A 25,609-nucleotide genomic window follows, 5' to 3' on the forward strand; every position below is an offset into this window, starting at 1 on the left:
CTTCTAGCCATGGCAACAATTGTCCGATTACGTCTCTCTACCACACCATTTTGTTGTGGTGTGTAGGGGGCCATAAAATGACGTTCAATGCCTGCATGTTCACAGTAGGATAAGAACTATTTAGAGCAGAACTCACCACCCCTGTCGGTACGAACCACTTTCACCTTCTTCTCTGGACTATTTTTAACCTGAGTTCGAAAACGTTTGAATGCATCGAAAGCCTCATCCTTTCCTTTGAGCATGTAGACCCACATAGCTCTACTGTAATCATCGACTAAAAGAAAGAAATACTTATAGCCTCCAGACCCGGGGTTATTGGTCCACACAAGTCTCCATGAAACCAAATTAAGAACACATTTTGCTCTATATTTTGCTTGTGTTGGAAAAGATTTTCGAACTTGCTTTGACATTAAACAATTCGTACATGTCTCCTTAGGCTGATTTATTACTGGAAAGCCATTATCCATCTTATTCTTGGACAGCAACATCAAAGCTTGAATGTTTACATGGCCGAGGCATGAATGCCATAGCCATGATACATTCTCTACCTTAGATAATAAACAACTGGGTTCAACACTGTCTAGAATGATTTTATACAATCTATTTACCGACCTCTTGACCTTCATAAGCAACTTTCCTTGTGCATCATATATCCATAAAAAACATCCATTCAACACAACTCTATTGCCATTTTCAGATAATTGACCCAAACTTATAATGTTATTGCAAAGGTTTGGGATATAATATACCTCTTCAAACGTGCGTTCTGTACCATTTTTGCATTTAAATGTCACTGTGCCTTTCCCTTTTATGCTCACGGTCGATCCATCTCCGAAATGCACCTCCCCGCACACTGTTTTATCCAGGCTTGTGAACTTTGAGAGTTGTCCTGACATGTGATTACTCGCCCTATTATCTAGATACCATACATTTGAATCTCTTTGTTTAGTATCACCCCCTGAAGCCAACCTTGGCACCATATTTTCTTCATTCAATAGAGTCTCTTGCCCACCACACTCTGCCATTAACAAGGCAGGCTCATCATCATGTGTTTGTAAAAAATTCACCTCCTGTCACGAGTCTTTCTCACGCTTGGGCTTGCGGCACTCCGCTGCATAATGGCCATAACCAAAGCAGTTAAAACACTTAACTTTGCTCCTATTCTGGCCACCACGATTTACACGGTAATCTCCATTACCACTTTGTCCTCTCACACTTGATCTCTTGAGCCATTCTTCCCTGGTTAACAATAAATGCCCTGTGTCATTCTCCCTCTTCATCCATTCTGCCTCTGTGAGCAAGAGTTGTCCCGCAGTGGGCTCATTTTGACTCTTGAGTCGTTCTTCATGGGCCTTCAAAGACCCGATCGCCTCCTCCACTGACATCGCCTCCAAGTCTGAGAATTGTTCAATTGTGGATGCAATCTGTAGGAACTTTGGTGGAACAGCTCTAAGAAGCTTCTTTACTACATAGTTTTCATCAATAGTCTCACCCAAAGCTTATATCTTAGCAACTAGACCATTTAATTTCATGTAGAAATCATCTAAATCCTCCGTGTCCTTCATTCTCAGCCCTTCAAACTCTGATTTCAGAGTTTGTACCTTCGCTTTTCTTACGCGATCAGCCCCAAGACACATCATTTTTAGAGCATCACATGCTTTCTTAGCCGTGGTTTTGTCTGCCAGAGACAAAAGTATATCCTCTGGAATTCTCTGGTGTTGACGGAGGAATCTGGTAACAACAAAGATTGAGGTTTCTCGCCGGAACTAAGATCTGTGACGGTGGTTCTTTGCCGGAAACTTAAGCGGTGTGTGGTTGATTGTGGTTGTTTTAGGCTGAGATTGATCAGAGTAAGTGGTGGCTCTCTTATCAGCTCTCAACTTCTTACCCTCTCAATGTGCCTACGTACCCTTTATATAGGGATCAAGCCTGACGTAGTTCTCGTAGAACAGGAAGTCTAATGAGTTTAGACTTCTTACTCCTAAGCCCAGTAGAAGCCCATCCGATATCCATCTTCCGCTAGCTTTAGGAATGTCCAACTATGAGGCCCAACCGCAAAGGCCCAAGGCTCATCCGTAATCGTAGGACTTCACGGATAGTGCATCTCTCTGCGCAAGGATAACACTCCGCTACAACTATCTCCCTTGATTTACGAACGCAGGTATAGCCACGGTTCACCCCAAATGCCAGACGCGTCCCTGTCCCCCGAATGAGGATAACCCACCAGATAGCAGGACAGGTGATCCCAAGCTCTTGGGTGCAAAGTACAGGATGACTCCAAAGTTCTCCAACGAGGACACCCGTTGAATACAAGAACAGAGCTCCCAAAGCACACACCAAAGTAAACCCCACATCCCCAACGAGGACACCCGTTGAATACAGGAGGAGGCCTTCAATCATCAGGCATACCCCTGGAGGCCTTCAAGCTTTTCACGGACATCCCCCTCCTTGACCGTCTCAAGGAGGGAATCCTTCAGAGAGTACCTGCAATAAATACATTAGTAAAAATAATCCTCCATTGCTCCTCTCCATGCAAGCTTTGTCCTGAATTCAACATCAAAAGTATATAGATCAAACACAGGACGCGTCCTAACCAATTGGGCGCGTCCTAACCTCCACAAATCCAACCCTGCTTTAATCGTTTCTTATAACATGTAAAGTCACAGGACACGTCCTAGAATATAGGGCGCGTCCTTAACCTTATTAGACTTGCACCGTCTCCTCTAAACCATCATGCACAACATTTCACTTTCTACGACACATCCTTGCTAAGGTAGGCGCGTCCTAAAGCATCCATCACCATAAGATTTCACCTTCCAAGCACTTTCATAATTATTGACGCATCCATAACGCCTGGACATGACCTTCCTTGACCATGCACTCTTCTCGCCTCGTAGCATATCCCTTCCCAAGTAGGCGCGCCCTGAATACTTGGACGCGTCCTCACTTTCACAACGCAATACTGAGTTTGACTGTAATTAGCCCGCGTTTGACCCGAGTCAATCCAATGCCAAATTTTGGGTATAACAACTACCCCCAAATTCCATTTGCAGTTAAAAACAAAATTGGAATTTCTTTCCAAGAAAAATTTGGCTCAAAATATGTGGACGCGTCATGACAGGAAGACGCGTCTTACTTTCACCTTCTGCATGTGGTGTACAGCTGTCGTCCTTAGGGTCGTCCTTCTTCTATAAATACCCTAGCTGCACCATACCACCACCACCATCTCTTTCTCTCTCTCATACAACCGCCATTGCCGCCTTTTCAAGCAGGAGTTTCGAGGTCCAAATTCCGGTGATCTATTCAGCCATTTCCCTGTTTCTTTAGCTCAATCCAACCGCCAACTCACAAGGTATACAAATCTTCCTTTACTTTCTTATTTAACTAAGTAAATCGAGTTTAATGAGCAAAAACCCGTTCATATGCTTCGAGTTTCCATGCACCATTCTTAGCTCTCCTTGTATGTATATGTGTATATATCTGTAACTATAACATGTTTTGCTTCCCTGATCTCCCAACTACATGTTTCTAGGATTTCATCATATTTCCCTCAAATTGTTAACAGTCGATTAACATTCCACCATTGTAATAATGTTGGACGCATCTTCCCGATAGGGCGCGTCCTGTATCCCCTAATTTAAGACATATTTAAGCTGTCCCAAACAAAGGTAATATAGGGCCAAAGTTTTATTAGGACGCGCCCTTCCAGTATCCTTTTTTCCATCTTTTTTTTTTACATAAATGGACGCGTCCTCAAATTTTTATTCATTCTTTTGCAGCTGGAGGACGCGTCCTCCTTCTCGCCATTTCATCCATTCAAAGCCCTCAACAAACGCCTCGGAATCTACTCCCCACATCTGATAGCTTTTAAACCCGACTTTCCCAACATCCACAGGACAAATTCCTTCCTTAGAGCAGAAAGGCGCGTCTTCCGTTCCCTTAAATCAAAAAACTCAATAATGTCTGATTCCAGCTCTGACTCCATGGACCATATTCCCATAATTTCAAGAATGGAAAAGAAGGGAGTCAAAAGGCAAAGAACTCCAATTCTCCATACAAGGGCCGCCATCGAAGATTGGACGGACGACGAAATTATCCCTACTACAAGCCAAAAACCTCAAGGAATGGCTATTTCTGATATGGACACGTCAAACACACAGGACTTGTCATCTTCTCAGGGCGCGGCTCCTTCTGGGGACGCGTCCCCACACAGTGTAAGTGAATTCGAAAGAAGGATTCCTGACCCTGAGACGTATCCCGTATCTCCTCAAAAGTCTGATCCTCCCCTAGAGCATTGGGAACCTTCAGATGTAGAAATAGATTGTGACTGGGCGAGGCTCGGTACCCTTACTGAAGCAGAGAAGAATGCCAGAAGGAAAAGAGAGAGTAAGCTGGCATGCGTAGCCCTTGATTCTACTGCGTCTGACCTGGAAATCCAGTGGCACATGAAATACTACGACATGGAAGGCATCTGGGCGCGCCCTCTTCGAACCATGAGGCCACATATTTTTAACATTGGGAATCAAAGGATTCCCCGAATGGTGCTTACCCCAAAATTGATTTCTCTAGGCGTGGGCGCGCCCTTGCACCCATACATTAAGAAGATCCTGAAGTGGTATGACGTCGCTCCGATCCAGTTGTCTCCACACTCATACAAACTGGCTTGGGCTTTGTACATGATGTATCACAACCTCAAGCTGGGCGCGCCCTCTATGAAGGAATTCAGCTTCTTTTTCAGCATAAGAAAATCAATTCCTGGTTATCACTTCTTCGTTGTCAACAAGTGGCTGAACAACAAGGGATTTAATGAAGGCAAGATCAGCCATGAAAGGGATTGGAAAGAACCCTTCTTTTATATCTATGACGTCAAGAGATCCCGTGTTCGTTTCAACCTAGAACCAAGTAAGTGACTCAAAAACATATTTTCATATACCGGACGCGCCCTCTTGGTATGGCGCGTCCTCCCTTTTTTCTTTAACAAATTCTTACCATCCTTTATCTCTAGATAAAAGAGTCCAGAAAAAACTATCAGGGAAAAGGAAAAAGAGGGCAGACAAGGTTCTCCAGTATGCAGAGAAGCATTTTAACCTCAAAGACATGATTACAGAAGACAACCTCAAGCTAGTGGGCGCGTTATCACCCCGGGTTGGCTCTATCTGCAAGTTCCGTGAATTTCATAACGGAAAACCTGTTCTCACAACTTCAAAAAAAACCAGGGGCCTCAGTGCCGCAGAGGTCGTCAAGATTGACATTAGTAAGCAATTCAACTTAGAACAAGGTAAGTTTAAGTGAGGGAGGACGCGTCATAAATTTTGGACGCGTCCATAGCTACAAAAATTAGCTCCCCATTCAAAAAAAATGTTAACTTACATAAGAATCAAAGGTGTTTCATGCACATACATCTGCTAAGGGCGCGTTTTTTCACAGGACAAGTCCTTCTTGTTCTATATTCCTACAGTTCAAGTTTTTCCATAACCTGTCACAGCCAACATGTCTCTAGGATGGGCGCGCCATATGTGTAGGGCGCGTCATTGTTTGCTTGATACATATATGCATTACTCATGTCTTTCATTTTCCTGATTATATCTTTATGCATTTACTCATTTTGGTTACCATCTTTTCATGTACCTTCTTCCTTTTAATCTGCCATGCATGTAGAATTCTATATCACAACATGGGCGCGTCTTGCTCCCTGGACGCGTCTTAATGCCTTTAACTAATATCTTTTCCTGTTTCTATTACAGATATGGCCTCACTCCCCAAAGGATTCGCAATTGGGGCTTCCAAAAAACTAAGGGCAAGGAAACAGACTCCTACAAAGGTCGATCCAAAGGTAAAAACCCCAACTCCTATTGCAACTCCTTCTCCTCCTCCCAAGATAATCGACACCACTGTGCTAGACATTCCTGAAAGCATGGAGGACGCGCCCTCAAAGCGTCAAAAGACTGTTCCTGATGACCAGTCTTTCGTTCTCAGATACCTAGGCGCGTCCTCTGTTGGAAATTTCACAGAGGATGAAGTCAGAGGTTGGACTTTTAGAACGGAGCAGCAAACGGAGGAGGCCATGGTCAAGGCTGCAGCCGAGCTTCACCTGCATGCCAGGCAGAGCGCTAACATGGCTGCCAGGCTTAGGGCGCGTCTTGCTGTTACAGACACTGCAAAGAGCCAGGCCGAAGACAAGATCAAATCTCTGGAAAAACACATTGCCCTGCTTACCCAAGAAAAAGATGCTGAAATCTGATGCCTGGAGGGGGAGAGGACACGTCTAGAAACGGAAAAAGCTGTGTAGGAAGGCAATGTCTCCGCAATAGAGAAGCAAATGGACAGTGTCATCGCCCTGAATTCCACCATGCAGCTGGAGCTTGACACCCTGAATGATGATAGGCTGCATGGATGGACAGAGGAGAAAAAACTGGTTTATCAGCACGGCTTCCAGGCTGGATTTGAAGAATGGTGCTCTGGGTTCATTTCCAACGACCCAGAGTATACATTCTCAAAGTTTGATGCAGATACCCAGATATGGGTAAATGATTTCAGGGTCAGGGCCGCAGAATCCATCAAGAACAAGAGGATTTTTCTGGGCTTAGAGGCAGAGGACGCGTCCCCTGATCCTGCTCCACTTCAGACTCAGCCTCCCCCTGCAGAAGGCCAAGACAAGCCACAGGACGCGCCTCCTACTTAGGACGTGTCCTTTATCTTTTATGTACTTGAACTATTAAAGGGTGCTGGCCCCTTGAAGCCTTGCAAGTTGTAAAGACTATTTTTGAACATTCACTTGCACTTATTTTTTTACTCAATTGGCCATTTATATGGGCGCGCCTTGTGTTAAGGGGGCGTCCCCTTTGACTCATTGTTATTATTTTTCACTCCATTAAGCAACTCCCACTGAGGGCGCGTCTTCTCCAGCTAGACGCAACTTATGTGTTTAACCAAGGCACAAGTGGGCGCGTCCTATGGTTTTGACGCGCCTTACATCATTCTTCAAGCAGGACGTGTCCTTAACAAGGACTTTTCTTTTTTCAATTATGTTGTCAATATTACAGTAACATTCAGTCTAAAGGAGCATCAACCAAGATAACTTGGGTGCATCCTTGAAAATAGTACATTTTACTTGAGTTTCATTGTTCCTTTTTGACAACCACTACAGTTATCGTTCATATAAAACCCTAGCTTAGGGCGCGCCCTACGTTTAGGACGCGTTATGAAACCAAACAAACTGAGCAAATAAACTTTTGGAAATTTTCAAAATTTTATTCGTAATGCGCTCTGGTGTCAAAAGTGCACCAGTCCCACGGCTACTATGCTTTGTGGAGAAATTATTTCTAAAAATGATCCTTCAACTAGTTCCAAGGTAAGTAGTACATACACTACCCCCCTAGGCTAGGAGGAATTTATTTAATTCTAACCTATAATCCGGGCATAACCTAAAATAATAAAAGAAATATGTAAGGGGCCAAAACCGCGCCTTACTGGTAATACTTTCAGAGATGTTCCGCATTCCAAGCTCGCAGAACCAGTTTTCCTTCCATATCTTCAAGGTGATAAGTCCCCTTCCACTGAATGGACTTTATTCTGTACAGTCCTTCCCAATTAGCTCCAAACACTCCATGTTGGGGGTTCTTTATGTTGGGCATCACTTTCCTAAGTACCAAATCTCCCACCTTCAGCAATTGTCCCTTTACCTTCTTGTTATAATACCTTGCGGCGCGTTGCTGATACGCCGCTAGCCTTAGATGAGAATTTTCCCTCGTCTCCTCTAAGAGATCTAAATGAAGCCTTTGATTAACCTCAGCATCTTCTTTCCTGTAACAATCTCTGCGAAGTGATCCTGATCCAACTTCCATGGGGACCATAGCTTCATAGCCGTAAGTCAGCATAAACGGCGTTTCTCCCGTAGTAGATCGTGGCGTAGTGTTGTATGACCACATCACCTTCTGGAGTTCTTCAGGCCAATTCCCTTTACGTTCCTCCAGCTTGGTTTTGAGGGTATGCTTTATTATCTTGTTAACAGCTTCTGTTTGTCCATTACTTTGAGGATGATAAACCGCTGCAAACTCCTTCTTGATTTTCAATTCCTCACATAATTGTCACAACTCCTTGCTATCAAACTGCTTTCCATTGTCGGAAACAAGCTTGTAAGGGATTCCAAACCTGCATACGATTGAGTTGAAAACGAAATCCCTGATTTTCTTTGCGGTGATAGTAGCCAGTGGCATAGCTTCCGCCCATTTAGTAAAGTAATCGACCGCAACCACTGCATACTTGACGTCTCCTTTAGCTTTCGGCAATTCTCCGATAAGATCAATTCCCCACATGGCGAACGGCCATGGGCTTGCCATAGGCGTCAAGAGTGTAGCCGGCATAGATGAGTAGTTTGCAAAATGCTGGCAGCGATCACATGCCTTGACGAAATTTGTAGCATCTTCTCTCATTGTGGGCCAATAATACCCTTGGCGCAACACTTTCATTGCCAACGAGCTACCCCCCGAGTGATTGCCACAGATTCCTTCATGCACCTCTCTTAGGATGTAATTTCCTTCTTCTTCTCCAACACACCTGAGCAGAGGTTGGTTGAACCCTCTCTTGTACAGGACTTCATCGTATATCACATATCTTGTGGTTTGATAACGGAGTCGACGAGCCATAAACTTATCCTCGGGGAGTGTTCCCTTGCGAATGTAAGCTAGAATGGGCGTCATCCATGTTTCCTTGGGAGCCTCATCCACTTGCATAGTTTCTATCTCTGGGATACTAGGAACCTCCTGGATTTCAAGAGGGATGGATCCTAACAATACAGCCTCTTGTTGCGACCCCATTTTTGCCAGAGCATCCACATTACTGTTTTTCTCCCGCGGAACGCATTCCAATCTAACTTCTTTGAACATTCCAATCAGGCGTTGTGTACATCTCAAGTATAATTCTGTTCACGGGCCTCGCGCTTGAAATCCCCCATTCACCTGATTCACTACCAACTCTGAGTCACTTCTTGCAATTAAGTTTCGCACCCCCATTTCCAAGTTTCCAAGTTTTCGTGGGCAATTTACCAGCCAGATTATATGAGAAAACATTGCAAAATCACTATCATCCATTTCATACAATAAGAGGACTTTCAAGTTTTATCCAGTGCTGACTAGGGAAGGCCTTGTGCGCAATCCAAACTAGAAGAGGAATTATTGCTCCTGCTAAAAAGAACCAGTTAATAGCAGAGTATTAGCCAAGATTCCCGAAAATTCTTTGAGGTCCAATAAGTCCCCAAAGAATATTAAATGTGTTCAAAGATGCAAAACTAATCTCATATGAACACTAAGAATATACACACTTGGTCAGGCATGAAGCAGTTATACCTAAATACTGATACCTTTACAAGTAAATCGCAACAAATGCATACCAAGTATCTTAATAAATGTATAAATAAATTTTAGAGCAGAATAAGTAAAAATTACATAAATTTATAGAGGGATACCTGGTTAGTCGTGGCAGTGATGATCCCAATAAGTATTCTGGAACTTGCTTGTACTTTCTCATAAGCTTTGTGTGCACATCCATGTGTTTATTTTGAAACACGGACTTTCTTTGCTGCCATAATTCTCTAAGACCTTGTAAATGTGAGTCAAACTTATATGAAATAGTAATTGCTCAAGAAAGACATCCAGTTATATTGGTATTCATACATAGATGACATAAATGCTGAAACATTAAAAGTTTAAAATATGGTAAACAATAATATCTTCATTATAAATCATAATCATCAATGAAGATGGTGATGGTGATTTTCAAATCACAGTCAGTAGCTTGCACTCCATCTTATACTGGGTGAGCAGAATTTACTAAAACAAAACATAACCAAATAAGTTTAAAAAAAAAACATAACCAAATAGATATTCTTTCATGATATTTTCCCAAAACTTAAAAAACATCACAAGATAGGGACCAAATGGCTAATGTAAGATAATATATTAGCTTGAAAGTTTTCCATCAGAATGTCAAAAGGGACACCTCCAGAATGTCATCTCCTTCGGCGTTTGGATTCTACCTGAAACTATAAGGACTTTAAAAAGCTTCCTCGAACATCACATTAAATTCTTTTAATGTTTTTACAAGCCTAGAAATTCCGTAGGATAAAAAAAAGCACCACAAGTTTTCTCTGAGAAAAGAAACTCCAGTAAATATGAGTTTGAGATGAATTTTCAGGCATTGTTTGTTACCTGTATAAAATTGACATATTGCTTGATTCCCCACCCGAAGAGAAGCGAACCAAGAAAAATGAAATTTAGTAAACTTTGTCAAGCGAACCCCACAAGAACCTAAAAGAAAATAAAAATATATGTAATCTAATGTCCCGGTTAACTAAACCTTAAACTTAAAAACTTGAATTTTTTATCAAATCAAAGCTTACGACAGTCATATTTTCAGTTTGGCTGTTTGCCAAAAGAAACAATGTTATGTATGGAACCTGCGGAGATTAAAAAAACAAAAAGTTATTCATGCGACATAACGTTTCTACACAACAATTTTCATATTGTAAGATTTTGCGAAAAGAATCTCACCTCACATGCAACACAACAATAACCCATAAACATCGTATCTCTGTAGTATACCCTAAATAGCCAACTAGTGCTGTCTTTAACATCTTTATGACTAGCTTTTCCTACCAAGAAAGTACTGCAATGAAAAAATTGTAAAAATAGAAGCATTCTAAAAATATCTTTGATGAATGACAGTCACTCTACAAGTATAATTACCTCTACACATGTTAATGGTCTAATGTATAAAAAACAAAACTGAAAATCCAAGTACCTATACATTTGCAACCAATGGCTGGCAATATCTAGAGCAAGCAATGACATGAAAATAAAGCCAGGCCTGAAGAAAAGAAAGTAAACAAACTTCACATGCATAAGCTGAAACTTATTAGAATTAAATAATTATAAATATAAATGATACAAACCTGTAAAGTTGTGAAAGAATTACCAGTAGACAAGCTGTACTAATCTTGTAAGACACGTCATATAGAACAACCAAATGGCCAATGAAACATTATGAAACAATTAATGAAGATGATAAGAAATAAGTTTGTGACAATTACAATGTTCAGAAAGATATAACAACTTAGAAAAAAACCAAGAAAGTCTTATAGAAAATACCTATCTGTCACCATATCCAAAACAGCTCCAAAGGTAGAAACTATACAAAAAAAAGAAACAGAATCAGTTGCACATCATACAACTCCATTTTCATCACATTTGACATATATGCTAGGCACTCTATTTGTATTAAATATTTAAACCTGCATTACAATATGTAAAGCAGATATGGCACCCTCTATTTATTTATATTTTACCATACATGCTAAATTGAGACTGCTAAACCATGTTAAGAAAACATGCATTTGATAAGCCTGATGATCTTATATTCATCATTTATAATTCAATTAATATCATGCCAAGAAGGGAAGAGGCGATTAATTTACATAAAAATCTACACTTACGACGAGCAATTATACCTTCTCCAGTGTCACTGTGACTAGCTAGGACCTAGCAAAAGTTTCAATTAATCTCATGTTCTAATTAAGATCCCTCAAATTCAAAATATGATATTCATATGCAATCACAAATAATAAAAACATGAAGGTTTTATCAATCTGCTTATTAGCAATCGTCTGAACGGCACAAACTTCTCTCCTATTCTCAGTACACGAAATCATAACCGGTGTATGTGCTCTAATTTCATCTTCACACAAAGGCCTTAAACAATACATCATCAATCATTCTGATAAATACATACTCAAGCAAGCACAATTACGCAATTAACAGATATAACCTAGAAATGTACTAGAAATGGGAACATCCCATTCTATTACCGTCACTCCTCGTAACATATAAAGATAAGAGGATTGACTGTAAAATTGATAAAGGGACAAGAAATACCAAAACAAAAAGAGCACTCTGATCTGATACCTCCCTAATTTGCATCCCGAACATTAGCTAATGGTTTGGATGCTGGAGATGAGACCTGAAAGATATATATTAAAAGAATGAAAGATTAATATTCTAAAAAACCAAAAACTTGAGAAGATTGATAAAAAAATCTTGTCTCCAACTCTGTCCCACCAAAACATCAGCTTTAAAACTTTCCCCATCCTAAAAATATAAACAATTCCTTAGTATAATAAATTACATCTACAATAAACTAAAAAATAGAGCATTCATCTACAATTAATAAACATAAGTAACACAAACTCCTTAACTTTCATCAAAATATCCTCAATCGCTTTCACCAAAGCCTGAATTAGGGTTTGTGATTTGAATTTGTGAAACTGTGAGTACTAAATTATTAGAACAGGATAAATTAGTGTTTAAGATGTGTTGATCGGGAGACGCTGAGAGAGACGAAAGAAAAAAGAGAAAGAGAGAATACAGAAAAAAGCTCGATTTGGAGCTTAATTAGGTCCCTAGGTCTAAATTAGGGGGTTTATGGGTCGGAGGGGTGAAAAAGAAGAGAAGGAGACGAGAGATGAGGGAGATGAAGTCGAGGCTCGAAAGGAACAAACATGGTGTTTAAGATGGAGTCGTTGTTTGTGAGAGAAAGCTACAATGGTGATTTGAGATGAGAGAGAGAGAGTCGGGCATGTGGGGAGATATTCTAAAAAAAGGGGGAAATAAAAAATGAGTTGAAGGGGGAAAATTTTTAGTTAAGGGGGGAAAATTTTATACTGAAAGTGGGGAAAAAATGATAACTTAAATTTTTTTTTTAGAATTGGTTATAGACAACGATTTGTAAAAATAACCGATGTCAAAGTTAAAAATGTTTATTTGGCATTTCTAATATTTGAACATAGATAACGGTTACTATACGAAACCGATGTCAAAATTCTTATAAACATCGCTTAATTACAAACTAATGTTAAAAACCCTTTTAACATCGGGTGCATTACGTGCCGATGTCTAAGTATCGATGTCGTATGCACTATTTCTAGTAGTGTAATCAGCAATGTGGATACTCTGATAGCGATCTCGCTGGACATGTAGACGATCGAAGAAGTACCGGAGGTATGGCATTCTATTTAAATGAAAGTCTTGTCACTTGGGTTTCACAAAAACAACGCTGTGTGGCACTATCGTCTTGTGAGGCGGAGTTTGTGACGACAATAGCGGCTGCCTGCCAAGCCATTTGGTTGAGAAATTTATTAAGCCAAGTCACTGGAAGCTATGTCGGAACCTAGTATTCCATGATCGTAGTAAGCATATAGAAATACGCTATCATTTCATCCGCGAATGTATTGAACGGGGTGAGATAGTTATCAAGCATGTAAGAACTGATCTCGAAAGGGCTGATACATTGACAAAGGCTCTAGCAACCGTGAAATTTGAGAGGATGAGGACGTTACTAGTCATCAAGAATCTGCACAAGCCCGCTTAGATTAAGGAGAGAATGTTGGTTTTAATCAAGAGCGTGCTTATTTAATTATTGCATGTTAGGTTATTTCTTTGTTTTAGTGTGTGACTTGGTCATATTATTAGCTGAGATAGTGCAGAGAGTTGTTGAATAAAACGTTAGGAAGCTGCTATCTTTTAGGAGAGTAAGTCCTTGTTTTTAGGATCACATCTGCTCACAGGTGTATTTATCTTTGTAATTGTTTTTAATTGAATGATCAGCACGTTCAGAAGTACTTTCTCTTTGTTTACAGTTACATACAAACACTAGTATAAACTTGAGGTGATGTCCATTTTTTAAATGAATGAATTGTGATCTTGTTTAATAAAAAAACACCCACAAGTACTAAAACTTAAAATAAAATGAGATATTAATTAGTAAAATAAATAAAAGTCAGAAAACATAATCAAAAGATTATTTTTAGTGAGGGGTTGGGAGAGCAGCTTTGTTTAGTGGTACTTTATCTCTTTGGATGAAGCTAAACTTGGTGGAAAAAATTGATGCAATTAATATAATTTTATTAAACTGTTGAAGTAAATTTTTTGAAATAAAATAAATATTTTACAAAACCAATTATAAAATTGTTAACACGATTATAATAAAATTACTGGTTTGAAGTAAATTTCGGTTGAAATATTTAGTGACTACTTTAATCTTATTAAAAAATTATTATAGTGAATTGGTTAATTGAAAGAAATTAGCTAATCTAAATAAATTATCCACAAATACAGGTAAATAATGCTAGTTATAATATATTAAACAATGATTTTAATGTAAAATATTTTCAATAAAATTTATTTCAACCATCAAAATTACAATTTTTAATAAAATTGCTTTACCACATAGAAAAATATTAATGACAAAAGGAACATTAGGATTTTTTTTAAAAAATGGTTTCTTGCCTTCACCATAAACGCAAACATTAGTAAGAGACACCAATTAAGTCCCCTACAAAATATTCTTACATCAAATTTTTATTCTTACATAAAATTTGTATTCCTAATTTTCATCTACTACTTCTCCCATTTGCTCTTCAGCCTCCTCCTCTAATTCTTCCATCTCCAGATCTTCTTCTTCTTCTTCGAAGTCTTCATACTCGTTGGAGGATTCCTCTGATGTCTTTGATGGTTTTACTCTAAATATCCTACACGCAATGGTGTCTTTAATCTGTCAAACAAATGGAAAACGAGGATTGATATTCATTACTAAACCGAGTACAATTTTTTTTTTTTAAAAAACAATGCATATATTACAATTTTGTTTGGTCATAATTTAAGCAAATCAATTTTATCTACCTGATTCTTAGCAGCAACTGGAATTATCTCTGGATTGACAGCCAATGCATCCATTGTCCAGGATGTCTCATCATTTTCCCTGCTACAAAAAACATAACTTGTTTTATGGCCGATAAGATCATCCCCATTATAGACTGGTAAATCTTTTTTCTTTTCTCTCCAATACCCACTAGTAGTCTCAATGATAACACTTGTTTCCAATTCTCCTCCTCCTGCTGTCTTTCTTTGTCCTTTATTTGTGATGTAATATGCTTCATTATCTTGGCAGTGAGCGAACTCCTCTTCTGGACATTTGTATACCAAAAGTATTAAATCATAGCTATGAAAACTCTATCAGAATTATATAATTTCGCCAATCAAGTAATACATATTAAATAAAAAAAGACTACAAACAAAGAGCACATATATGAATACATAATGAAAATTTATAATCTAATAGCAAAAAAAAAGATGCAAAGAAAAATTTAAATATTAGAAAGTATTATATAACTACAATTTATATCTAGGGATAAAAATGTATTTGGACATTTTTTGCCCTAATTTATCTTTCAATCAATTTTTTCACAAATACTTAACTATCATAAGAAAAAAGGGGAGAATGAACACAAAAAAAGGGGAGAATGAACACAAAAAAAAGATAGTTTTTTTAAGGTGTAAAACATTTACACTTACTCACAAACATATAAAAAACTCATGCAACACAATCCAATTCAAATCAACAAATTAGTGTTTTAAAATGTTAGTATTGAAAATGGGAATGAAGGATAAGAAAAATTAAGCCACTAATAATTTAAAATTTCATGATATGAAAATCAAAGAAGTTCTCCTGAGAATTTTCATTTCTACCCATTAAACATGTTTAAGTAAACACTAACACACACCCACTCCACATTAATAGATTAAAGTAACACATAGAAAAAATGGACTAATAAATGGATCTAAACCCAGGATCCCAAGAGATAAAATAGATTAAACTAATTAAGAGTTTTCAATATGGTGTTATCATAATAAACTAGATCTAACCGAATAAGAAAGATTAATCAAGAATAAAACAAAATAAAATTAAAGCATAATTGCTACAATTAATTAACCAGAGATAAAATAAGGTAGATAAAGGAAACACTTACTGAATTTATGTTGTTGAGGGTCAAGTTGCTGAATTCCATCCCTGACCCTGACCATGTCTGAAGCCAAGGGAACACCCAAAATTTTTTTGACTAAATAATCGGAGATTAGCAGACAATAAGACGGGACAAAGTGAAATCCGGGTGGCACATGTGGTAAATTTTTCAACTCTATCACAACATCTCTCTTTTTATTTTGTTCTCCAGAATTACAATTACTAGTGTTGGTGTTACATTATTAAGCACCATTGCATATAACATAAGAATGAGAAACCTAAATAGATCCATAACCCCTCCAAAGAAAAATTGTTACAACCACACTTAAATTATGATTTTGCCGTAGATAGTTTTAAAGAAAATAAACCAAACAACTCTAATAGAGTTAAGTAATTATGGAAGACGGGGAAGACGGGAGAGAGGCTTATACAGGTCAAGACAAATAAGATGAGGTGTACATGGCTAGGCGGAGATGTCAATGTTTTAAAATGCAATATAAGGAAAATAAACCAAACAACTCTAATAGAGTTAAGTAATTATGGAAGAGGGGAGAGGGGCTTATACAGGTCAAGAAAAATAAGGTGAGGTGTATATGGCTAGGCGGAGATGTCAATGTTTTATAATGCAATATAAGTTGAGTTTTATAAATTTGAATTCTAAGAGACTAAAGTCTCAAGATGAAAATCTTTTTAATTGAGTAATATAAATACAACAATAATTCTATTTCTATGAAAACCAGTTAGGCACTTTTTGTTTAATAAAGCACTACAATTATAACAATAATTTTATTTTAATGAAAACTAATTAGGCACTTTGTTTTTTAATTTATGAAAAATTTCTTCAACTTTAATTTGAATGAATCGTCAAATAAAAAGATATAATATTAACATACTAATCATAGAGTACTAAAATTTGTTATTAAAATAATAGTATTCATTTTTAATGAATTGCAAAATTTGAAATAAATAATTGAAACAGTTACATGTTTCTTACACTACAAAAAAAAACAAGGATAAATTTGACTAGCTAAATATGACTGCGGTTAAATTTGACTAGCTAAATATTTACGGTCAACTTTTATTTATAACTGGTCAGACTTATATTTGACAGAAAGCAGTCAAATTTGAGGTCAAATATTTATTTACTAATGGTCAATATTTAATTTTGACTAGCGGCAGTCAAATTTATTTTTTGGTCAAATTTGTTCGGTCATTTTTATTTTTTGAGTCCTAAAAAAAGAAATGGAAACTTCCCGCCAAGTGAACAAAATTTGTTAGCTGTAAATTTGACCGCAAACAATCATATTTAGGGGCGGTTAAATTTATATTTTGGCGTTAAATTTCCCGCCCAAAATAAATGAATATTATTAAAATCAAATTTGACTGACGACGTGCGAGTAGTCAATTTTTGTAATATAATAAATATTTTTTTAAAAAAATAATGTATTTGGTTTGATATTTTAACGGTCAACTAGTAGTTTGACGAGTATTTCTTACTACTGTTTTGTGCCATATTAATGTTTCGATTTTTCTAAATATATTTATTAATGATCCAACCTTACAAATGTCAATATCGATATATTTTAGTGATATGATAAAAAGTTTAGAAAAAAATAAATATATTTGATTTGCTATTTTAGCAGTCAACCAGTAGTTTGACGAGTATTTTTTATTCGTGTTTAGTCCCATATTAATGTTTCGATTTTTTTAAAAATATTTATGAATGATCCAATCGTACGGATGTCAAGATCTATATATCTAGTAATATGATAATAATTTTAGAAAAAATATACATATTTAGTTTGCTATTTAAACAGTCAACCAATAGTTTAACAAATACTTCTTACGAGTGTTTAGTCCCATATTGATGTTTTATTTTTTTTAAAATTATTTATGAATGATATAATCGTACGGATGTCAAAATTTATATATTTTAGTGATATGATAAATTTTTTAGAAAATGTAAATGTATTTGGTTTGCTATTTTAACAATCAACCAGTAGTTTGACGAGTACTTCTTACTAGTGTTTAGTTCCATATTAATGTAACGATTTTTTTGAAAATATTTATAAATGATCCAACCGTACGGATGTCAAGATCTATACATTTTAGTAATATGATAACAATTTTAGAAAAAAAATCGCGATCAAATTTGATGCCATGTCAGCGATCGATGTGAAACACATCATACAGTCCAAATTTAACTAACCAAAATTACAATCCAATGGTCCAGATTCTTCACAGCAACTCCCTTTTACATATAAACACATTATATACATATATATACATTCTAATTCCTCCATTATCTCTTTCATCTTTTCCTCTCCACCTCTCTTCATACCCTGTCCCACACATCCACCTCTCTCTACCTTCTCCCATAAATCATAAACACAAATATACACAAATATATATACATAAATATACAAATATTTAAATATTCATACATGCTAAACTAATCTCTTACAAACTTTGTTTCATATAACATTAACAATAACAAATTCTAACTTGTCAAAATTTGGTGAAAAAATCATTTTCAACAATCGAATTAGTTATTCCGGTGACGGGAGCATATTCATTAACCAACCAATATCCGGTAACCATTTCCGTCAAACTAAATAAAGAGAAAGTAGTGTTTTAGAATTCGATTTGAAAGTTTTAGTTAAGTTCTATGAGTAAGTTTGTAATGAAAATAATATTAATAATTATGAAATATGATTTGTAATTATTTTGTTGTGTTAATTATTTATATAACATAAATTGTATATTGATTAGTGACACAAAATCATTATAATAAAAATTATGTGTTATAGTAGATTTTTGGTAGAAACTTAGCAGAATGTATCGGGAAGTTACTGCATTTGACAAATATGGGTTAGAGTTAAATTTGACCTCCTTCGATCAAATTTATAAATTTGATGAAATGCGGTCAAATTTGCTTTACGTTAGGCGGCAAATTCACAAATTTTCAAATTTTAAAATTTTTAGCGGCAAAATTCAAAAAAATCAAATTTTAAAATTTTCAAAAATTTGGTCAAATTTAATCGGTCAATTTTATGTTAATTTTAACCGATTTTGCTAAATTTAACCAGCTTAAAAAAGACCGACACAATTCGGTTAAATTTAACTAAATATGACCGGTGGTGGTCAAATTTAGGTAAATATGACTGAAAATTTTCGGTCAAATTTAGCCGTTTTTCATGTAGTGTTAATTTTAGTGGGTAATTTTTCTTGTAGTAATTATGATGATTTAGTACAACAATTATCATGATTGCTTCTTATATTTGGATTCATTTAATAATTTAAATTTTCATAATTTTGAAAAAAAAATATTATTATCAACATGAAATAATTATAATAAAATAATATTTGCAAGAGTTTTTTTGTAAGAGGAGGAATTGAGTGAGACAAATATTATTGTGTAAGACAATTTTTAGTAAAACGGTAATAACCAAATTTATAAATAAACAATCTTTAAAGTATAACAAAGTATTTTTTTTTGTTTTAATTCTATTGCTACATGCTTATCAAAAATTTGGTGTCTAATAAATTAAAAATGCTTTTAGTTTTGGTTTAAATAAATTAGGTATTCAATTCCTACACCCCATTATAATCATCACCTCTTACTAATTGTTGCCCCTACCCATTTTTTCAGTAGGGAACCCGCAGTCGCGTACTGGGTAAACCACAAGAAGACCTCACGCAATAGCCGGTAAACCGCCTGGCTCTTAGGTGACATAATTATAAATTATTCTCTCGTAGTTATCCATTTTTAATGAACTGAGCCTCCAATTATAATAGTTTATAATTTCAAGTTTGACTAATTTAAAATTTAGATGGAACTTGGAACCTCAATTTTTAAGATATTAGTTTTGGATGTTCAAAGAATTTTTTTATCCAACTACCAGTTTTTTAATATGTGTAATTTTTTCAAAATGCACATTTAAGGGACCCGGTGGGTGAGTTACGGGGAACCGTGAACTACTATAATTATGTAATTTAAGCAATTATCGAACAACCAATTACCAAACCTTTAATATTTAATGTAATAATAGTTTAGAATACATGTATATTATTTTCTTTTGTTCGGGGGCTATCATTCCAACCAACTAATAATTTTAATTTTAATTTTGTTTACACTAGTTTAATTGTATAACTCTTTTAGCCTACGTAATTAGTATATATTATATTATTTTATAGTTCAATTGTATAACTCTTTTGGCCCACGTAATTAGTATATATTATATTATTTTATTTTGACCCTCCAAGCGAAGTTCAGTGCAAAATGGGTGTTGGAGCTCATTCATGGAGACCTTTGTGGCCCGATTACACCAACAACATTTGCAGTTAATTGATATTTTTCTTGTTAGTTGACGACTATAGCCGGATTATGTGGGTTTATATGCTTAAAAATAAAGTGAAGCTTTCTCTATTTTCAAAAAATTTCGTGCCAACATTGAAGATGGACTTAGCAAGAAAATTAAAATTTTCAGAACTGATAGAGGGGGGAATTTATGTCGAATAATTTTAAAGCATATTGTGAAGAACCAAGAATTATTAGACAATTTACAGCTCCATACACATTACACCATATATGGCCTATTGTAACGGTAAAAAAAGTGTTATTCAAGGCCAAAAAGTGTGGTTGTACGTAAAAAATTGGGCTATGGTTACACTTTTCCGAAAAACCAGTTTGTCACCAATGTGGGCGTCATCTTAGGGGTCTGTGGTTACACTTTCGATTTTTAGATTACACTGGCATAGGTGTGACCATAGAGGGTCTATGCCTACATTTCTCAATTTATGGTAACATCTTCCCAGTTGTAACTATTGATCTATGGTTACAACACTATAGTTTTGTTACATCAAAGTGGTGTTACCAAAAGATTTTTTTTCTAAACAAATACCTTTTCATTGGTAACTCTATTTATTTATGGTAACACTTTTTAGAATATTATGTGTCTACACTAATAGTTATTATAAGTTTTAACTACACTTTTTAATGTTTTGCCAACACATAAATCTAGACCATTTACATTGTTTGTTACACTTTAAAGGGCTATTCCAACACCTTATTTATAAAAAAAAAGAAATATAACATTTGAAAATATCATTTCCCATTACATATAATCTGCCAAAATTGGTAATCATTCACAATCACAAAAATTACAATCCAGAATAACTGCTAAGTACCGGTACTAAATCCAAGGCAATCCAAAGTAAACATGTCCTACTAAACATGTCCTACTAAACATGTCCAACCGTAATTTGAAATTACCACTTTCAAGTTAACTACAAGTGCATGAAATCAAAAGCGAAATCGTGAGAATTACTACTCAGGCCTATCGAATTCTATCAATTTATCCGACTCATCGAGGTCGAGGTTGATGTTCACATTTGGATTTATCTGACTCATCCAGGGTGTGCAGCTGAAACTGATCTTTTATACCTCTTGTATGGTGAAGGAGAGTGAAAGTACCTAAAATCAAAGCCAACAAAAAAACTAAGTACAACTTTTCAATACATCATCTCGTAAACACATTCCTTATTTAAATTTAAACACTAAAACACACCTAGATCTCCTCGAGTACGACATTTGCAAAAAAATAGTAAAAAATCAAACTGCAAATTCTTCTTATTCTTACCCCATATCACCAGGTAGAGCCCTAATACAGATCTGATGATGCTGTTGAGTATACAACAACGAAAGCAAAACCCAAAGCGAATAAACAAGAACAAGAAAATAAACGACAATCACACAAGACAAAGATTTACATGGTTCGGAAATTCCTACTCCACAAGCCGCACTAATTTTGTATTGATCTCTCATAATTTGTTGTGTTATGATTTTACAAATACATGAGTATTTATAAGAGAATAAACTAGGCCTATATCAAAATTACAGTACAAATCTGAAAAGTAGACTAATCCATAAAATAATCTGAATCTGAATTTGAATAGTCTATTTTCGTGGGCTTAATTAAAAGACTCCACAAAACCCAACAATCTCCCACTTGAAGTCTGGCCAATCTTCACTTCACTCTTGTAAGTCTAGTAAAATCAATTCTTCAATTAATAACTCTAACTAGTGCAGCGCCTTCTCATCAATCAATTCTGAAGGCCAGTTGAAACTACGCAAAGCTTCAACTTTTTATTCGTAACTACCTTAGTCAACATATCTGCAGGATTCTTTGAACCAAGGATTTTCTTCAAGGACAAAGTACCATTGCTTATCAACTATCTTGTAAAGTGATATCTCAGCTGAATATGATTCATCCTAGCATGAAACACGGAATTCTTCGTAAGATGAATAGCACTCTAACTGTCACTTTACAAAGCACTGTCCGCCTGTTTCTTTCCCAACTCCTCAAGAAAATTCTTCAACCAAATTATCTCCCTGCTAGCTTCAGAGATAGCCATATATTCTGCTTCTGTGGTTGAAAGAGCAACACTCTTTTGAAGTCGAGACATCTAACTAACTGCGGTGCTACCCAAAGTGAAAATATAACCCATTGTACTTTATCTTGTATCCAAACATCCACCCAAATCTGCATCACAGAACCCTTCCAAGATAATATATTTCTTACTGAAACATAGTACAACCTTGGATGTGCCTTTCAAGTAGCGTAACAACCACTTGATTGCTTCCCAATGCTCTCTTCCTGGATTAGACATAAATCTGCTAACAACTCCCACTGCATGAGCAATGTCTGGCCTTGTACACACCATAACATACATTAAACTGCCAACTGCAGATGCATAAGGAACTTTAGCCATATCTTTCTTGCCTTCATCCGTTTTAGGTGATTGCTTCTTTGTGAGATTAAAGTGACTCGCCAACGGTATACTTCTGGTCTTCGCATCCTGGACACTGAATTTCTGCAACAATTTCTCAACATACTTCTCTTGAGATAATTTTAGAGTACCTTTAGCTATATCCCTTATGATGCTCATACCAAGTATTTGTTTTGCTGCACCCATATCCTCCATCTCAAACTCCTCAGACATCTGTCTCTTTAACATGTTGATTTCCCTCATGTTTGATCCTGCTATCAACATGTCATCAACATACAACAACAATATGATATAAGATGAATCAAACTGTTTAAAGTAACAATAATGATCCATAACACTCCTCGTGTACCCATTCTTCATCATAAAGCTGTCAAACTTCAAGTACCATTGTCCCGGTGCTTGCTTTGAACCATACAAACTTTTTATAAGCTTGCAAACAAGGCTTTCTTTCCCAGCTACCTGAAATCCCTCTGGCTGAACCATGTAGATGTCTTTCTCAAGATCACCATGTAAGAATGAAGTCTTAACATCTAGTTGCTCTAGATGTAACTCCTCTACAGCCACAATACTTAGCACAATTCTAATTGTAGTAATCTTAACAACGGGAGAAAATATATCGGTATAGTCAATACCCTTTTTCTGTTGATAATCCTTGACTACTAACCTTGCCTTGTATCTCTTGCCGCCATCATGTTCTTCTTTGATCCTGAACACCCACTTATTCTGTAAAGCCTTCTTTCCTGCTGGTAACTCTGTAAAGGCCAAGTCTCATTCTTCTCAAGAGAACTCATCTCCTCATCCATGGCTGATTTCCACTGAACTGAATCATCCACTTGTACTGCCTCTGAATAACACTGAGGCTCCCCGTTCTCGATCAATAACATATAATATGCTGAAGGAGAATATCTTTGTGGTGGCCTCATACTTCTGCTAGATTTTCTTACCTCAGTCTGTGGAGTTACTGGAACCCTGTCATCAGCATTCTCTGAACTCCCACTATTTTTTGTAAGATCTGTTTCTGTAATATCTTCAAGAACTGCTTCCTCTTTCTCAGGTTGTTCCTTTGTAAACTCAGAATCAACTACAAGCTTATCCTTATACACTGCATTCTCATTAAAAGTAACATCTCTACTTCTAACGACCTTCTTAGTCAGTTCATCCCAGAAACGGTAACCTATATCATCTGAGCCATAACCAATAAAGATACACTTCTTTGCTTTCAGATCAAGCTTGTCCCTTTCAGAATCTTTAACACGCACATAAGAAACATAACCAAAAACTCGCAAGTGTGAAAGATTTACCTCTTTTTCCTGCCACTCTTCTTCAGGAATCTTGAACCCCAAAGGACTTGAAGGTCCTCTATTTATGAGATACGCAGTTGTGCTAACTGCATCAGCCCAAAACATCTTTGGCAACCCTGCAGGTAATCTCATACTCTTGGCCCTCTCATTCAAGGTTCTATTCATGCGCTCTGCAACACCATTCTGTTGTGGTGTCTCTGAAATAGTTTTAATCATTCTAATCCCAAATTCCGCGCAATAACTTTTAACTCATCACTACTGTATTCACTTCCATTATCTGACATCAAACTCTTCACTTTTAAACTGGTCTGATTTTCAACTTCAGTCTTCCACTTCTTGAAAGTAGCAAACACATCTGATTTATTCTTCAAAAAATAAACCCATACCTTTCTAGTGGAATCATCAATGAAAGTGACATAATAGCGAGATCCACCCAACGACGCAACTGTTGTAGGACCATATACATCTGTATGAACTAGCTCTAACTTCTTAGCTTTGGGGGTCCTCCCTGATTTTGCAAAAGTAACACGTTTCTGCTTTCCAAGAACACATGGCTCACGGAATCCAACTTCCACATTCTTCAACTCTAGAATCTTCCCCTTCGAAGTTAATAGCTTCATACCTTTTTCACTCATATGACCAAGTCTTTGGTGCCATAAAGTTGAAGACTCAATCTCATCAGCAATGACCAAATTCCCCTTTATAACCTTCCACTGTCCGTCTCCGAAAGTAACTCGATACCCTTCCTTATCTAACTGACCCACAGATAACAACATCTTCTTCAGTCCAGGAATGTACCTTACATCTTTCAACGTCCATCTAGTTCCCAAAGAGGTTCTGAAATTAATATCTCCCATGCCCACAATATCCTAAGTCTTATCATCAGCAAGACGAACTTTACCAAAATTTCTAACTCCGAAATTTAACATTAAATCCTTGCAAGGGGTAGCATGGAATGATGCACCAGAATCCATAACCCATGATTCAACACAACAAATCAAAACATCGTCATCCTCCACTTCTTCAACTACGTTAGCTGAATTATCCTCTTTACTCTTTCCTTTAGGAGCCGCGAGAGCCGTGCACTGATTTCTAAAGTGACCCTTCATCTGACAATTCCAACAAACAATATCCTTGCGATCTTTGGATTGTCCTCTCTTCTGTAACTTCGATCTGCTACGCCCCTTATTCTGCCCCTTTTCGAACTTTCTGCCTCTACTCTCAGCACTCAACAAGGAACCTGACGACTCTCCATAGTTTCTCCTATGAATATCTTCTCCAAAAATCGAATCTCGAACTCCATCAAAAGTCATCTTGCCGCTCCCAGATGAATTACTTATAGCAGTGACAATTCCCGACCAACTGTCTGGTAATGAGGATGCCAACAACAAGGCTTGTACTTCATCATCGAATTTAATATCCACCGATGCCAATCTTGCTAGGATAGAATTAAATTCGTTCACATGATCAGCAACACAATCTCCTTCATTCAATCTAGTGGCAACTAACAAGCGAATCAAATACACCTTATTTGAAGCAGATGACTTCTCATACATGTTTGACAAAGCCTTAATCAAACTATAAGTTGTCATTTCCTTGACGATATTGTAAGCAACGTTCTTCGCCAAAGTCAACCTGACAACCCCCAGAGCCTGCCTGTCCAAAAG

The 25,609-nt window shown here is 36.6% G+C and overlaps 1 protein-coding gene and 1 pseudogene across 1 annotated transcript; both read right to left on the reverse strand.

The window, feature by feature from the left end:
- Positions 1-9,031: 9,031 nt before the first annotated feature.
- LOC141667949 (putative CDP-diacylglycerol--inositol 3-phosphatidyltransferase 2) lies at positions 9,032-12,870 on the reverse strand (annotated as a pseudogene).
- Positions 12,871-14,350: 1,480 nt separating this feature from the next.
- On the reverse strand, positions 14,351-16,014 carry LOC141664301 (uncharacterized). The gene is made up of 3 exons (XM_074470221.1): positions 15,857-16,014; positions 14,730-15,013; positions 14,351-14,601 (listed from the first exon to the last, which is right to left on the reverse strand). Exons 1-3 carry the CDS (start codon positions 15,909-15,911, stop codon positions 14,434-14,436), a joined length of 507 nt encoding a protein of 168 aa, XP_074326322.1. The 5' UTR covers positions 15,912-16,014; the 3' UTR covers positions 14,351-14,433.
- Between the last annotated feature and the right edge of the window lie 9,595 nt (positions 16,015-25,609).

This window comes from Apium graveolens, chromosome 6 (genome assembly GCF_009905375.1).
Source record: "Apium graveolens cultivar Ventura chromosome 6, ASM990537v1, whole genome shotgun sequence".
NCBI classification, from domain to species: domain Eukaryota; kingdom Viridiplantae; phylum Streptophyta; class Magnoliopsida; order Apiales; family Apiaceae; genus Apium; species Apium graveolens.